At 38.5% G+C, this 17,327-nt stretch overlaps 1 protein-coding gene across 1 annotated transcript in view; it reads left to right on the top strand.

Moving 5' to 3' along the window:
- The window catches only part of LOC108676409, a 72,047-nt gene extending 54,720 nt beyond the window's left edge, over nt 1-17,327 (top strand). Inside the window, exons 3-16 of the mRNA XM_018164484.2 lie at nt 2,384-2,500; nt 2,782-3,757; nt 4,212-4,833; nt 5,170-5,275; nt 5,903-6,543; nt 6,851-7,061; nt 7,306-7,487; nt 8,325-8,548; nt 9,718-9,946; nt 10,141-10,283; nt 11,087-11,203; nt 11,385-11,660; nt 11,970-12,073; nt 12,418-17,327. Coding sequence (XP_018019973.1) covers nt 2,384-2,500; nt 2,782-3,757; nt 4,212-4,833; nt 5,170-5,275; nt 5,903-6,543; nt 6,851-7,061; nt 7,306-7,487; nt 8,325-8,548; nt 9,718-9,946; nt 10,141-10,283; nt 11,087-11,203; nt 11,385-11,660; nt 11,970-12,073; nt 12,418-12,563 — 4,094 coding nt within the window. The 3' untranslated portion in view covers nt 12,564-17,327. The remainder of the gene's footprint in view (nt 1-2,383; nt 2,501-2,781; nt 3,758-4,211; nt 4,834-5,169; nt 5,276-5,902; nt 6,544-6,850; nt 7,062-7,305; nt 7,488-8,324; nt 8,549-9,717; nt 9,947-10,140; nt 10,284-11,086; nt 11,204-11,384; nt 11,661-11,969; nt 12,074-12,417) is intronic.

Here is a 17,327-nt window from a genome sequence, read left to right as displayed (position 1 = left end):
TATGACATTAAGGAAGCTGCACGCATTGCCTTGGTCCTTAGTGTTTTGGCTGGTGAGGCGGTGAAAAATGAGAGATATGAACTAAGAGTTAGAATACATGCATGCAGAGGAAGCAGCTTCAAAATGAAACATTTTCTCCCTTTCCCTATTCCACCTTTTTCATATTGCGCATCTTAATGCCGCTGTACTATTAATAATAGAATAACACAAGAAATCTCTCTCTTACAACGAGAGGATGGACGCAAGAGCTCCACTATTTGTGCAGTCATGGCAAACTGCAAAGATAGAAAAGCGAGAACAAAAAAATTGGAAGCCTCTTAACAATGAAGTATCGTTGGATCTGGCCTTTTAAAAAAATATTCCACGGATGTGAAAAGAAATGGCATCATAGTAGAGATGGACTACAAAAATTACTAATGGCCATTAATTACAACCTGCACCTCAGACCGATCCCCTGCTAAACGAGACCACGTCATCTTGATTATTCCAAAGCTTGCAGCAGCTCTAGACCTTCCTCGATTTTGAATTGAACGCTGCAATGGTAATTTTGCTGACATGTACTTTATTTGGTGCTGTATCAATTGTTCAAGATATGCACTATTTTATGCTATTTAATTTCATGCATAAGATATTTATGCACTATTTGCTTCGCCCCACTAGCATGACGTTGAGGTGAATGCACCTCTAATGGTTCACTGGAATGGTATAATCTGGTGGATGATATGACCAGCTATAAGAACACATAGATTGCAGGCCCAGGATCATTTATGGCATGGAATGATTAAACTTCTTGCTTTTCCAAAGCATAATGAAAAACAGGCGAGAATTCCGTCTCTAATGTGGTAGCGCAGCTTGTTGGAATGGCATGTGGGCGAATCCATTTGCAATGTGACTTGATACAACTTCAGCGAACACTAAAAATTAAGCCAGAGCATGTGTTCTCATAAAATTTAACAGAAATAATGGCAATAGAAGGCGATCTTGGGTTTTTTCCTAATTCCTAAATGTCCTGCCCACTTCGCCTGTTGTTATCACATACTGGAGCTTTTTTATTATTATCAGTTTGCACAAATTTAAAGGTTGAGTGAGTCCTTGACTTTTCAAAAAAAAAAAAAAATCAATTTATATTGAGGACCACCCTAGTAACTATAACCTATTGATGTCGGAGTTACTGATGCTTACCAACAATAAAACAGAATAACAAGCAATTGATATCTTGACATTTATTATCATTATTTATATTGGAGCTTATCAAATGCAAAATAAGTACAGCCTTGGTTTTATGATAAATCGTAACATTTCGAATCCAGAGAAAATTGACAGATTTTCAAAGAATTGGAATTTTTGCAGGTGAACAGTTGAATATGTCTGTAGAGCTGGAGACCTGGTCATTCTCATGTCCATGGTGTCCTTTGAAAATTAATTTCCTAACAAACTGTTCGTCTTCGAAAATATGAATAATTGATTGAGGTATTAATTTCATTTGAATGGAACCTTCCTTTAATTGAAAAGAAATACCTGCTAGCACAAGGAGCATGCTACCCTGTGATTCTTTCAAACTATAGTCAAAATAACTTTAAAGCTCATCATTCTTGTTTTCCATAGTTTTGTTAATTCATGATTGACGTTTTCGTCATCTGAACAAAATCTGGTAGAGACCAAATGATTCTTCATGATCAGTATTGAACACAGATTATTTACTTGATTAATTTATATAGAATGAATACACCGTATACACTTTTCTGTCAGCAATAGCAATCCTAATCCATCATTCAGGATATTTTCGATGAAAAATGCCCAGTTTAGAACGCTTTAGAAAATATGGTTTGATCGACGTTCCTGTTGCGGAACTCCTGGGAATGAGATTAGATTGGAAGCGTTTTAGGAATCTAAAGAGGCTTCAGAAAGCCTCCTAACTTTGTCCATCAAGAAATAGTTTGCTATTCTTTTGTTGAGAGACGCGAGAAATCTACAATGATTATAAACCCTTACACCCATCCACCGCTGCTTCACGATATTGTTGTGGTGTTATCCTTCTCCTATTGCTGAGTTGCGTATCTCCTCTGATGTTATTATACTATATTTCTGTGCCGTGCTTAAGTTTTCTACGCCTCATCCTGTGCCGTATTTTTGTTATTAGAACCTTTCCCCTGTGTTGGGTTTCTGTTATATCGAACACCTCTCTATGTGTCGTGTTTTTTGTTATCAGAACCCTTCCTCCGTCTAGGGTTTTTATTGTTGAATTCCTCCATCTCTGCCGTATATTCTATTGACTTGGTTTCGGCACTCAATTGTACATGCCCTACCGTGACCAGTTTCTATTCAACAACTTACGCTGCGCATTTTTCTATATTTTAATTAAAGTATTCTCATGCTGTCGCAGGCCTGTGCGAAAACAACGACCTGTGTGACCAGACATGCTTCAACCTCCACGATGGAACTTTCGAGTGCAACTGCCACCCTGGATTCAGTCTAGACGCTAACGGCTATAGCTGCTCCAGTAAGTGCCTCATAAAAAAGTCACAAACATATCAAATAATATTGATCGATGTAACTGCTATCTTGATAGAGTTTATCTTCACTTAAGTGTCACAGTTTCAGTAAAATAAGGGCGTAAAGACTTATTGGTTTCTAGCTAAAATCTTTTCGGGCGGACTTGTCACTCCTTCAACTTGAAAATTTATGAATTTATGCATGAAAATAGTACTCATATTTTGCAGGTACATAGATTGGATTATTCGTGGACAGATTATTACTAATTTTCTGTATGTCCTGAAACAGAACTGAATGAATCGGCAAGTGATGGTTCAATCCTGTACGAGAAAGAGGCTTCGTTCGTTGCGGTTTTGGATGGAAATCCTGATTACCAGGAAGACCAGCGTTTGCGTTCAGCTCTCCTCACCAACGAGTACAATGTGGACTACCAGAACGACTATTCGAAAGCATATCTTCCAAAACACAAAGACCGTTACGATACAAAAGTTTACAATTCAAAGCAGGATAAAGTTTATGATTCGAAGTCAAAGAAGTTCCTCACTAAAGGCTACGATCTAAAAACCGATCAGTATGACTCCAAAACTGACCTATACGACACTAAAGTCTACAATTCCAAGTCCGACCCGTACGATACTAAAGTCTACGACTCCAAGTCCGACCAGTACGACACTAAAGGCTACGACTCCAAGTCCGACCAGTACGACACTAAAGTCTACGACTCCAAGTCCGACCAGTACGACACTAAAGTCTACAACTCCAAGTCCGACCAGTACGACACTAAAGTCTACAACTCCAAGTCTGACCAGTACGACAGTAAAGTATACAACTCCAAGTCCGACCTGTACGACACTAAAGTCTACGACTCCAAGTCCGACCAGTACGACATTAACGTTGACGACACTAAATTTGACAAATCTAAGACTTCAGAATATTTCGGCAGAAATTTCGGATCGAAACATCAAGACCAACTTGACTCCAAATCATTTGACCTCTACGATATTCCAGCATTCAGTCCTAGCAGCAGTTACGATCTTTGGAAGAAACCAAGAAGCCATGCTAAACCATCACGTGAATTTAAGAATACGGGATCTCCAGAGAACAAACCCAGTGGCCCTTCACTAGGGGGTTACGATTTCCCATACGAGACGCGAATTCTAGAACTCGAGGAGCCAAGAGCACTGCCGTTGGCTGACGTGCCTCCGCAACCAGGGAATGACGAACAATCTTTTCCGGATTACAAGAAAATCCCTGCCTTGGAACGGTGAGTGCGGATCTTCGATGTGGGCTAGAAAGCCTACATCCAAGATCCCATCGACTAGGTTAGGCAATCTAAATATATGATATCGGTTTCCACTAACGCTTGAATTATTTCAAACGTTAATTAAAAATGGCTGTAAATTATCTTCATTGGATTAAAATTAGCCACAGTTAAATGTAATATACAAATGAGCCTAAATAGGCATACGATTCATAAAATGTTTGTTGAGAAAAAATTTCATAATTAAATTTATTCGATTCTACCATTTCTCAGATCTCAAACTGATGGGTTCGATCCACCAGCATTTTATTCTCTTGTAGATAATGTTTCACACTTTATATGTAGTGAGTAATGGTTTTCGTAGGCTTCAATGAAAGAATTATATAACGTCTAAAAATTTAGTTAACACTGGCCAACGGCGATATGTGGTTTGATTATTGTAATTTGATTTTAACAGAGATCGAGTAAAGGAAAATGAAATAATGATCAGCCGCCTCAACACCGAAGACGAAGGCCCCGAAGTGTTCCTGGCTCACGAAAAGTCGTCCGACGGCCTTCACGGTGACAATACGGCAGACGCGAGCGTCGAGAAATACGGTGACGATGTTGAAAAAACGCGCGTCGTGGACTTCGGTGACGATAAGACAGGCTCAAGCGTTCAAAAATACGGTGACGAGAAAAAGACTTCCCAAATAAAAAGCGGGGCGTCTGAGGGGCACGTTGAAACCCTCCTTGAGGAAATATTAAAATGCGATTCTACTTTTAGCACTGATCCTCACTTTGAAACTAGGGTTTCAACGGCCAGCTTTGAAAGCGGTGTTGCTGAGAATATTTTCGATGATGGGACCATAGTTTGGGGAAACAATGTTGGAAACGATGTTAACGACGACAAGAATAATACCTCCTATACTGGAAGTAGCATTCGGATCTACAGCTACGGGGAAGACCAAATTGTAGACTTGTCGCCATCCGATAATTCATCCAGAACTTCAGATGTCACATCTCCTGGTCCGAACTTGGAGCAGAAGGTTCCTTCGGTGCTTCCTGAGCTCGAGGCCACTGCCAGTCTTGTGTCCCAGGTCAACTATTTTTACATACTATTACATTACTATTACATTTACATACTATTACATATTTTTAATCTCTGAACTCAGAAAAAATATTTTCATCAGGTATTCCTTTTAAAGAAGTAAAAATTAAGTACGAACCATCTTTTTCTCTTCGCCTGAGCTCCAAAACCGAATTCCAGTTTAATGAGCTAGCAGTAAACATCTTAGTACGAGTGTATATAACCGTATATATACACGTGAAAAATCTTAGTTCATAAATATAAGCGTTTCCTGCCCAAAATAATGTGCCTCTGGGCTTCAAACATTAAAACGAGAAGTCTAGCGAAGTTCTTCTTCTGTGTTCAGTGCGCGCTGGACTGCGGGGTGGGGCGGTGCTCCAACGACGCTCCCGGCGGTGGCAGCCAGCGTTGCCGCTGCCCCCTTGGCTACCAAGGGCCCGGCTGCAAACCTGGTACAATAAATATAATTATATAGTCGAATAAATTGAAGTTTGAACAAAAAAATGCACAGAATATCGAGTTTTATGTAAGTGAATTTGAATTAAATATTATAAAAATGCTTATAAGCGGTAAATATAAATACTCCACACATATATTTCTATTCGAAAACTTTACAGCGGTGATCACCTTGTGTTAATGTTTTTTTACTTTAGTCGTATATGATGCATAGTCTCTCTTTCTGTTCGCTGCAGCGTTAAAGTTATAAAAAAGACATTTAATCTAAAATTCAGCAAAAGAGCATCATTATTAATTTATTGAATTCGGAACAATACAACCAGTCATGATGTAAAGCTCAGATTTGTTATGATGTGCAAATATTTACCAGAGGGAAGGGCATTTTTTTATTAAACATTTGCAGTGATATTTTCGCATGACTAATAACCATAACTTTATATAAATTCATGAAAAAATATCATCTATCAGATAGGTATTGATTTCAATTTTTGTTCTCTGTCAAAAGAAAATAATAATTTTTTTGATAATTGTAATGAAGGCGTTTTCTGCACGCTTCTTGCAGCGCACAATTTCTCTGAACCAAATTTGGAAGGCTCATACTATCGAGTTCATTTTTGTTTCAGTTTCCCGGATCGACACTGCCAGGTTCTACGGTCAGTCCTGGGTTGGTTTTGCGCCTCTCAAGGAAGCCTATCGGGACGTGCAGATTACCATAGAATTTAAGCCCGAGGGCAATAGCCCTACCGAGACCTCTCAAGCCGGGGCTCTGCAAACAGACCGCCGGCTTACATTGAACGGAAAGAGACTTTCGATGCTCAAGCATCTCAGGCTATCCTACTCCCCTGACAACATCGAAGGCTTTCAAGGATCTGATATTCAAAACCCAAATGAGAACTTTATTGGTCATGGGCCTGATCAGGTAAATGAGACCCAGAAACTGGAAAACTCGATGATCAACGAAAAAGAATCTCTGAGACGCGAGACTTTGCGGGGGCAAGATCCAGAGACTCAAGTGAGCCCTGGTGCTCATAATGGCGTGCTGCTGGTGTCCGGGGAAAACGATGACCTGACGGGGGACTTCATGGCTGCGGTCATCATAAATGGTTACGTGGAGTTCAGGTGGGACTGTGGGTCTGGTGCAGGAGTGGTGCGGTCTGCAGACCCGGTGAGAGTGGGACAGTGGAACAGACTCAGCGTCTACAGACATCGTTGGGACGTCCTGTTGCAGCTCAATGACGGTCAGCACGTTCAGGGACGGTCAGAGGTGAGAATTGGGTGAGAATTTAAAAGAAATTATATTAATATGATGGAAAATTATGTGAGAATTTTTCAAAAATTGCTTAAAATGAAATGAAAAAGTACATTTAAACGTTGAGAGTTGAGAATCGGGTAGGAATTTATAAATAAGCTATATTATTATGATGGGAATTATGTTGACATTTTTTTTCAAATTACTAAAAACGAAGTAAAAATTACATTTAAAATTACTACTGAATACGGGAAAATCATTTAGATCGAGAGTGCAATCATACTCATTAGAATAATAATTCATTGGAAACATTTTTACGCAGGGTTTGTTCTCCCGCATCACATTCCGAGAGCCGCTCTACGTGGGGGGAAGCTACAACGTGACCTCCCACCAGGACAGACTGGGGGTGACTGAGGGGTTCAGAGGCTGCGTAAGGAAGCTCCAAGTCAACGATCAACTTTATCAGTTCTATAAAGCAACAGCTGACAACCACCAGCCTGCTGAGTACCGTGCCGTTGACGGCTGGGATATAAGTGAGTGATAACAGTCAGCCTGCAGAGTACGGTGCCGTTGACGGCTGGGAAGATGTTTCGAAAAGTTAATATGTTAGGAAAATATTTGTATATAACGAGCATGATATTTTTTGCTATACCCATCTGCATCGTTGCTAAATATATATCCATATATAAATATCATCTTTTCGAGTACATCACTGATTTATTAAAGTAAAGGGGTACACTGTTTAGCGAAAAATTTTAAAAATAATTATTTTTGTAGGCGAATGCAACAGTGATGCCTGCCTCGACATTGACTGTCAGAACGGCGGCAAATGTCAGTCTGTCAGTACTGCGGGCACGGAAATTCTGTCAGATTCTACAGCCTCGACGCCGACATCAGCCTCCTGTAGGTGTCCTTTGGGCTTCACGGGTGCCCTCTGTGAGACCTCCGTCAGACTTGACGTAAGTCATTTTATATTTATATTGAAATTTACTGTAGTGTATGAACAATCTCCAACTTTCTAATAGTTCGAAGGCTTTTATTGAATTTTGAATTACCGAAAATGTGTATAATAATTTTGCAATATACTCCCAGTGTTCATTTAATGGGAGCAAAGTCGAACTGTAATAATTGAGAAAAGAATTTTAAATGTTCCCAACATGCAACTAAAAAGCACGGCCAATTGAACGATCTGATCACCGAAATATTTGCCCATGATAAAGACGCTATCAAAAGTGCACCTAGAATTCTTAACGAAGAACTTTATTTTTATTTATTTTATTTTGTAACCTCTCAATGCAATCTAAGGTTTAACTGGAACAGTAATCTCGTAAAGCAATTTAAAGTCAGTAAAAGATAATTTTAATTCAAATACTAAAATTTATCTACACCTGAATTAATTCATTCAAATTCCTTTTTTCGGTACTACAGAACAACGGCGATTCACTGATATAATTAAAAATTTGACAGTATAACACGTGTTTTTTTTGTATTGTTGGGCATAACAAACCTGAATGGGTTTTTAGATCAATTGTTGATGATAACAAACACGACAACGAATGGGCCAGGTGATCTCGTTCAACGGAAACTCCTTGTATATGATGACAAACTCGAACAGGTTTTTAGATCACTTGATGATAACAAACCCAACAACAAACGCACAGGTTCCCTAGTTCAACAGAAACTCCTTGTATATGCAAACAAACTTGACCAGGCTTTTAGATCAATTGCATAAGAAAACAAACATGATCAGGCTTTCAGATCACTTGATGATAACAAACCCGACAACAAACGCACAGGTTCCCTCGTTCAACGGGAGCTCGTACCTGGCGTTCCCGCCGGTGGGGCGTGGGGCGCTGTCGTGGCTCGAGCTCGAGGTTGTCTTCAGGAGCTCTGCTATGGACGGACTCCTCGTATATGAAGGCCATCGCTCCGACGGTTCCGGAGACTACATCGTCGTCATGCTCGCTGATGCCCACGTCGTCTGTACGATTGACCTCGGTTCTGGCTCTACCACACTAAGGTGATATTAAATTTTATGTCTTTAATCAGAGAATAACATTTTTTACGATCGACCTCGGTTCTGGCTATACCACACTAAGGTGATATTAAATTTTATGGTTTTAATCATAGAATAAAAATTTTGTTTGTATTCGACCGGCCTGCATAAGGTAAGATCAAATTCTGAATTTCTAGCTTGACTTTGAAATTTTTGTCTGTTGATTGACTTCGGCTTTGGGCTCTACAACACTAAGGTGATATTAAATTTTTTGTCTTTAACCCTAGAATAAAAATTTTTTACGATCAACTGCCGCTCTGGCTCTACAACACTAATTATGGTGATAACAAATATTATGGTTTTATTCATAGAATAAAAATTTTCTTTGTATTCGGCCTGCATAAGGTTAGATCACATTCTAAATTTCGAGCTTGACTTTAAAATTGTATCTCACACTTAAATGCGTTGATTGAATTTGCAACCAGCACCAAGATGGTAAGACAGCACTGCAAATTTTATTTGAAAATTGAATAATTTGATTTTCAACATTGAACATAGAATTAAAAATCATGCATAACTGATATTCAGCGCGTTGATAGAAATCAATTACGATCTTTTTTATCACGATCAATGTAATTTGTATTCAGACCTTGAATTCCGCTCGAGCTTTAGTTGCATGGATAGCTTCATCTTCTCTGCACCGAGATTCGTTCTCGCTGCGAAAAATTTCCAACTTACACAATATTTTTTCTAATTTATACATTTCATTTCCAAGCTTGGGGGTTCTTAGTGCCGTTGGGAATCGAATCGGTATTTGTTTCCATGTTTGTATTATTGGATTGATATGACACTGCGGGTTAAGTTAAAATTGTGATATTGCAGACTGAAAAAATATGTTATTATAAAACGAGGTATAACGTGTGTACGTAAAAAAATGATGCCAAGTGTTAATATCTAAAATTGATAATAAGAGACTATATAAAATTTATTATCACGAGTTATTAAGGCAAGTTAAAAATAATGGGTATATTCAGCAGGTTTTATTGTTGATTAATACAATAGATTTCTATAAAACGAGGTGTTGTGTGATGATTTAAAAAGTTTCATCGACTTCAGTGACTTCAGTTTCGTCGACGGGAAAATGCGCTCTCTGTCACTCACTGCAGTGAGTACTGAGTTATATTTTTTTAAAGATCGCTGAAGCCCGTGCGTCCCGGACTATGGCACACAGTACGGGTCTCAAGAACAGGCCGAAGGGTTTGGCTGTACGTCAACAACCAACCCCCCGTCGAGGGCTTAACCCCAGGAGGCTTCACTCTGCTGTCGTTGTCACAACCCCTGTACATCGGCGGCGTCCCCTCCGAAAACCCCGCCAAGTTCATTCTGCCCAGGATGCCAAACTTGGAAGGATGCATACAGAAGGTGGAATTATCTAACCGTTTTGAGCATTGATCAGTCAATCAAACTTGGAAAATTACATTCCACTTATGCTTGAAATCACTATAAAGTTCTCGGTTATATTTGAAATTATAAATGATGTATCACTATAAAGTTCGCGGTTATATTTGAAATTATTAACGATGTGACAATATTTTAAAAAATTCTTCATTACCCAGGTTTCGGTTGGCGGGAGGAGGTTATCGTTCATGGCAGCGACCACGACGGGTGCCAACGTCGGAGCGTGCGAGCACCCATGCTCTCTCAACCCCTGCTCCAATGGCGGGACATGCGTGCCACAGGCTGCGTCTTACTCGTGCAGGTTGGGGGCGTGAGCGATTCAATAAATACTATTTCTCATGTTATGTACCTGCTTGAAGTCAATGAATAACATTTCAGTTATTACAGGTACGTTAATCTTTGCACTGTTTATGTTTGTTATGTGCCTGCTTAAAACGCCTGAGTCAACGAATAATATTCAAATGAATACCTCTGCACATGTTGTGTACTTGCTTAAAACGCATGAGTCAATGAATAACATTTCAATGAATAGAATTGCATTTGTTATGTACTTGCTTTAAACGCTTGGGTCAACGAATAACTATGCCGATTATTTTTCTGATTCCACTGCTGATTCCATTTCTCCTTCTTTCTAGCCACTCTGCACCATCTCTTGTTCTCTTCCACTCTTCCCTAGTGGCACCGCAACAACAAAGATTCCTTTTATTATTTTGCTTAAAACATATGAGTTAATGAATAGTGTTGCTGATGCATGTTATGATATTGTTTCAACTTCTGAATAAACTAAGGAGGTTTTCACGCATAATATTGTTATCACATAAATGAGCATGAATCAACGCAAACAGTATTCGTATTAGCAGGTGATGCCTTTCGTTTGTTGTTTGTTTACAAACTGCTCCCGATTCATTTTTTGCATCATGCAAGTGCAACAACTTTATTTCCATCGCATCTCATTTCCATCTGTTAATTTTGAGCGCGTCTCGTCTCATTGGTGAATACTTCGGGCTCGTGATTCAGACAGTAGATCATGTAGTATTATCATACTAATTATTTTGATTTAAACTTTATTATCTTGATATGCACTTAATTATATTGATTTGACAGGTGCCCCCTGGGTTTCACGGATGATCACTGCAGGAGTCGCGTCGTGACCCAAGCGTCCACTCCGAGTTTCGGGGGACAATCGTTCCTCAAGTTCACCCACCCAGAGATCATGAAAAGGTATCACTTCGAACTAAAATTTTCACTACAAATTGTAATTTGAACCACTCTAGGAACCCGGCCATAGGTCATCTAATTCTTTCTTTTTAGCTATTTAATTCGAATTTGGAATCAGGAAAAACATTTAACTTGAAAACATTTCAGTTTTCTACAGGAAAGCTAATGGTTTGTTGTACCGTAGGGTCACAGGGGACAAGTTGCACATGTGGTTCCGTTTCCGTTCGACGAACAAAAGCGGACTCCTCGTCTGGATCGGGGAGAACAATTTGTCCGACCTAAACGACTCCTACCAAGAAGACAACCTGTCGTCCTTCAGCCTCGAAGACTCATTCAGTCTCGAGATCAAAGACGGGAAGCTGGTTCTCAAGTACAACTTGGGATCCGGTTTTGCGGTTCTCAACTACAACAGCTCCCAAACATACGACGATGGCGAATGGCATACCGTCAGACTGGCGAGGTAGAGAAGAGCCACGTTCCAGCATGGACCTCCTCATTCATATCAATTCCACCTACGAATGAATGAAGAATTTGTTCAAATTTATTACTTGATCTCAGTTGGGTTCAGGGCTATGGTTCATTTATAACTAAATAAAGATTCATTAAAGTTTTTTGAACCATTGTTGACGTTTATCATATCTCAGCTGAATTTTTTCAATCACTGCTCAAATTTTAGGTGTAATGATTGTAGCTTTGTAATCATAATTTCACTTTTCAAATTTTGCTTACTCAATTAAATTTTCAATTCATTACCTAAATTGTTCGGCAGGTTTGAGAAGCAGGCCCAGATGACGGTAGATGATGGCCCAGAGTTGATCTGCTTTTCACCCGGAGACTTGGTTCAGCTCAACGTCGAGTCAGCCCTTTACATAGGTAAGTCATTGATTATAAGGACTTTCGGTACTTTTAATAGGGCACGTTTTCAGATAATTTCGAACGCTTTCCTTAATGGAGAATATTGTGTCGATGAAAATAATAACGATGCACTTACTATATTCCTAAACTTATGTGCGACTATTGAACCTGAACCTCACAAGCATGGTCATTCTTGAAGTTATTTCGTCGCGATTGAATCCATTAAAATGATCGTAAAGTATATCACAGCGGTCCAATAAGCCTACGTCCGACGCACAGCCCCGGAGACAATCTCAATTCCACTCTACATTCCCCATCTCTTTTAAATCATTACCCGTCACCACCCTTCTTTTATTCTACAGGAGGCCGGGAGACATACCACACCCAGCGGGATGGGTCCAGCACTCCCGGTCTGACGGGCTGCGTGAGCGACCTGACGTTGGCTACGGATTACCATGTCGACCTCGTCACGATGGCAACCGCTGGCCAGAACATCGAGTACTGCTGACCACAGACATCTACGACAGCAGCAACATTTCCTGATGCCTTGGCAACCTACATGAGAAGCGTAGCCGCTATCACACATCAACCTTAGAACCGATCAGGGTTACAGCCGCCCAAAGATGAAAAACAGGACGGAAGAGCTTGGCCTTCGTTCAGTCACAGAGGTAGAGAGCTGCCGAACACAACGTAGCTATGTTATTGCCACGAATCCAGTTAATTCTTAGCGAATTATTATAATTATCGTTTCGTATTGTGGTCATGGGTCTAATATGAACGAAGATCCTAATTAACTTTTCCTTGTACACAACATGGGTTGCGTTACACTACGAGGTTGCAAAACAATACAAAATTGGGTCAATGGCTTGCGAAATCATGTATGAGAGATTGTATAGATAAGCTTTTCTCACTTGAAAAATAAAACTTTATGGATGATGTAGTATCGCTAGTCCAATTATATAGCAAGATTCAGCAGCTATCTACCGAAGTGTTATTTTACTCGAGCGTCGGCTGATTGAAGTGCGTGAATATCATACCTGTATCCGTGAGTGTACCGTTCCACGCACTAAATGTAGCGCTTCTATATATGATCCTTCACTGCATAGTAATCTATTTTTTCCATGCAAAGCTTTCACTAGAGTTCAGGTACGAATAGCATTGTAATTGATGTAGATGGTGCAAGGACATCAACTCGTGGAGATTTCTTAGTTAATAAACTCAGAATATTCTCCTCGACTGATCGTAGTTTCATTAGGCACGTATTTTGAGTTTAGATTTATCAGCTATATTATTGACATACAAGTCACCGTTGAAAATCATAGACTAATTACATGAAGCAGCGATAGATTGGCGGTAGGCGAATGTTTATGCGCTCTTAATAAGCATGATAGGATTCTGATACTCAGTTAGGATTCTGAAAATAAGTTAGGATTCTGATACTCGGTTAAGATTCTGATACTCAGTTAGGATTCTGATATTCAGCCATGACATGACATGTTCTCGTTACCGAACACGTCAGCCAGCAATGGACATGATTGCGAGTTCGTTGTTCGATCTTGTAGTCTCGATTGCATGAAAAAGAACACGTTCATAACTTTTTATATTACTGATCTTGACCATTCACTATTCGGTAGATATTTATTGTGTTCTCTACAATAACCATAGTTTAGAGAGACCGTCAGTGCTCGGCCGGAAGCTGTTATAGAAATACGACGAGGTTCTGAATGCGAAACATCTCAGAACACGTTTCAAATCTGAACTCAAAATCCATTCCATAACTTTTTTCGATTAAATCTGTTTCTCTTGCCGAATTTCAATAAATAATTTAAATGCAAATAGGTTTTTCCTAAAACTGAATAGGGCGTTTTCTTATAAATTTTTTCGTTACTCATGCACTGATTGATAACCATAATCAATATAAATATTTTATTTAACAACATATTATTGTGGGTACTGTATACTAGATTGGACTCATTTCTGATGCAGATATTCATCACATGCGTGTACACTGTACAAACTTCCCTGTAGCTTAGAGAAGTGACCTGCCCCGGTATAATAAGGGACCCATATGAAACGTGTGCTTTTAATAGGTTTTCGTTGGAACTTATAACATGAGTTTGCTACTGGTACACGAATTATAAATATTAAGTTCTGGTATAGCGTTGTTATCGTCATCATAACTAACGTAATCAGCACGATTTTTTTTATTTGAAGTGTGGGTTCTAAATTTAGGTTTCCGCAATTTGAAGTTCTACTTATAAATAATATCAAGCTTGTATCATTTGAATTGCATCAGCCAACAAACTTTAATCATCGACCCGCCTAGAATAAGTTTAAACTTTCTTGTGATCGGAAATAAATTTTCAATGCTTCGGAAGCTTTAAGTTTCTCTGTTGTGATAATTAACTTTTGCAGGTTTACATTCCCTGCTGAATGATGGCAGTAAATGCAATGAAATGTTACTAAATAATAGACCAATGACGTACACTGAAGCTGTCCATCATAGTTTCCAATTAGTTAATTAGTTCCCCTATTAATTGAACCATAGCTCCCTATTATTGATAAATGTTAATAATAATGTACTTGCAGTATAACTATTTTAGTTTTAAGATTTTTTAAGCTTCTATTATTCCGTAGCTAATCGCAGCCTCTGCTATGGAAGAAGACTTTACTTACATATTAAATGTTACCAGTCATCATTCATATCAGCATCTTTGTGTATCTCATTGGCCGCGCCAATGATTCCATAGTTTGTTATTATTACATAGAAGATATCAAATGTCGGAGGTCATACCAGATGCGGTTTTTGTCCACCCATGTTAATTTCACGCTAGTAGCCTACATCATTATCAAATTTTTATTTATTGACTTAATGTTCTCACGGAAGTAATTTTACCGCACGCGTAAATAAGTATAAAACTTCGTGGTATGTTAAAGAACCTGCGCAATAAATATACTTATGTTGAATTATTGAGTAAGCAATAGATTATACAAAATCTAACTACAAAGCAGATACGCATCGAAAAGTTGAAGCCGTTCAGTAAGTAAATTCGCAACATATAATTTCCGTACTACACAAAAACATCTGCTACCTGCATGTTCGTGTGTGTACGAGGCTTCACTTGATTGCATAGCAAAGAATTTATAATTTGGTTAAGTCAAATAGCATCTGATTTCATTGCCGCACCTCGATGCTCTATTTATAATTCACTAGTCATTGATATCGTCACCGTTTTCAATTCGTCATTGCATTTAAATAGTGATAATTTTCTTGTAATTGGCTGCAACTCACGAGATTGACATGTTTGACGTACGCAGCTCTGAATGCGGAACAAGATTTCTTCGAAATATTTGCATGTGATAACATCCCGCATTATTACATTCCAAGATTATTCAATTCGATTTTTCGAATCCGATCCCAAAGCAAATTGACGATTGTGTCCTAGATGGTCTATTATATGTTATTTTCAATTTCAAGCAGAGTATATTATTATAATTATACTTGAATACCATTTAAAATTAATTCAAATGCTGCGTTTACCGTCGCGCTCATTGCTGTAGTGTCCCACCACATAATTGTTTCAAGATTGTCTGGTTTGATGGTGGAAGTTTATTAAGGATATTGACAATCTTATTCGTGAGAAACTTGATTGTTACGAATGATATTATGACGACAGGCTTGTCAGAGTCACGAGAGGTGCGACTTCAATAGATGCAGTGAGCACTTGTGTAATGGAGATTTAAGTATGGTTCCTTCCGCAATATTTACCACAGCACAGCACGGCATAGGAACTGTTCCACCATTCAGTGTTGGAGGATAGTCAAGCTTTGACAGAGAACATTTAACTAATAAAGCACCTCGTCCATAAATAACTTATTTACTGCTAGATAGATTTAAGTAAATGATAATCTATTTATCACTGGCCTTAGGAATCGCTGGGTTGATGCAATATTCTGATATAAATACTGTGACTGAGCATATCATTTTACGTGCAAATCTCTGTGTAATATTGTTATTCAGCAACGAAAAATATCGAGAAAGCTGAATGTGATAAGACAAATTTGTCACACAATTTTTTACATAGGATTTTTTCATTAAGCGTGAAGACAGTCCAAGGGTAACGTGTCGTTTTCTAATACTAGTTTTCTTTATTTGAATTAAAGAAAATTTCCAAGTTCTATAATTCATTGGGAGACTATGGAAGAGATTATGACCTGCGCCAATAGAAGTGCGGCATTGAGATGGTAAATTTGATAGTCAAGATTTTTGTACTTACTATGTGGAACTTTTTCACCTCCGACATGAATGTAACAATCAATTTAAATAATGCAAATTGCTCATATGAATGCAAATTTTGAGAACGACTATCCTGGACGAGTTCATCCATTTACCACCATCTACGAAAGGCAGGAAGATCACTGCAATTAGTTTTAAAAATGTACGATTATTGCGCTAAATTCGTAGCAGTTATTTCAACGTACGAAGGTTGTATGAAATGATGAGTAATATATATGAATAATCGGAAAATATTCTCAGTAGGTGACAGACATTCTGTAGCAGCAGTGTTTCAAATGTACAAATTCAAAAGGATCTTCTTTAGCCACACAAAAAATAGTGACATTTATTACTTCTAAAGTATAAATTGCGTTACGAGAAGGATTGAAAAATCAGGGAATGTTTACGTAAAGAGAAAATTGTTGAAGAACAAAACGGGAACCATCCATTAGAGGTGCGTTGCAACCTTGAAAAAAAAAAAACAAATTTATTCCTTTGCAACCTGTTTTAAAAACGAGCTGGTTGTTAAGTAAAAGATTTGTCGTAAAAGATAAATCGTCGGAGTTATGATCAGGAACTTTTATTGATTGGGATTACAATCGTGTTATAGTCCCTAATTCAGCCTATATTTTAAAACAAAATAAACGCCTAGAAGTAAGTAGGAGCTCCATAGACTGGTAACGATGTCCACAGGTTGTAATATGATCGCTGGTTCGTACGTCGTGTCACTAATTGGTATCAGAGACGTAATTTTAGCTTTTAACGTCACAACAAAGTATGTAGCTTATTGTATCTCGCCCCTGTAGTCTCATTGCTACCCTAAGAGTACCTGAGATACAGTGGATATAAAAAGGCTACTACGTGAGACTAAGTTTGCACTTCAACACATTAATTGTTCTTAATTTATTCGATAATTTGTGCTTATTGATTAGTGTAAATCATCACTTAAGTTAAAATAAATATTACCACTGCGTGTATTAATAAAAGTTAACAATT

Source organism: Hyalella azteca, unplaced genomic scaffold (genome assembly GCF_000764305.2).
Source record: "Hyalella azteca isolate HAZT.00-mixed unplaced genomic scaffold, Hazt_2.0.2 contig11902, whole genome shotgun sequence".
NCBI classification, from domain to species: domain Eukaryota; kingdom Metazoa; phylum Arthropoda; class Malacostraca; order Amphipoda; family Hyalellidae; genus Hyalella; species Hyalella azteca.
The sequence above is the reverse complement of the archived record's forward strand: the minus strand, read 5'-3'. Positions and strand labels throughout refer to the sequence as shown.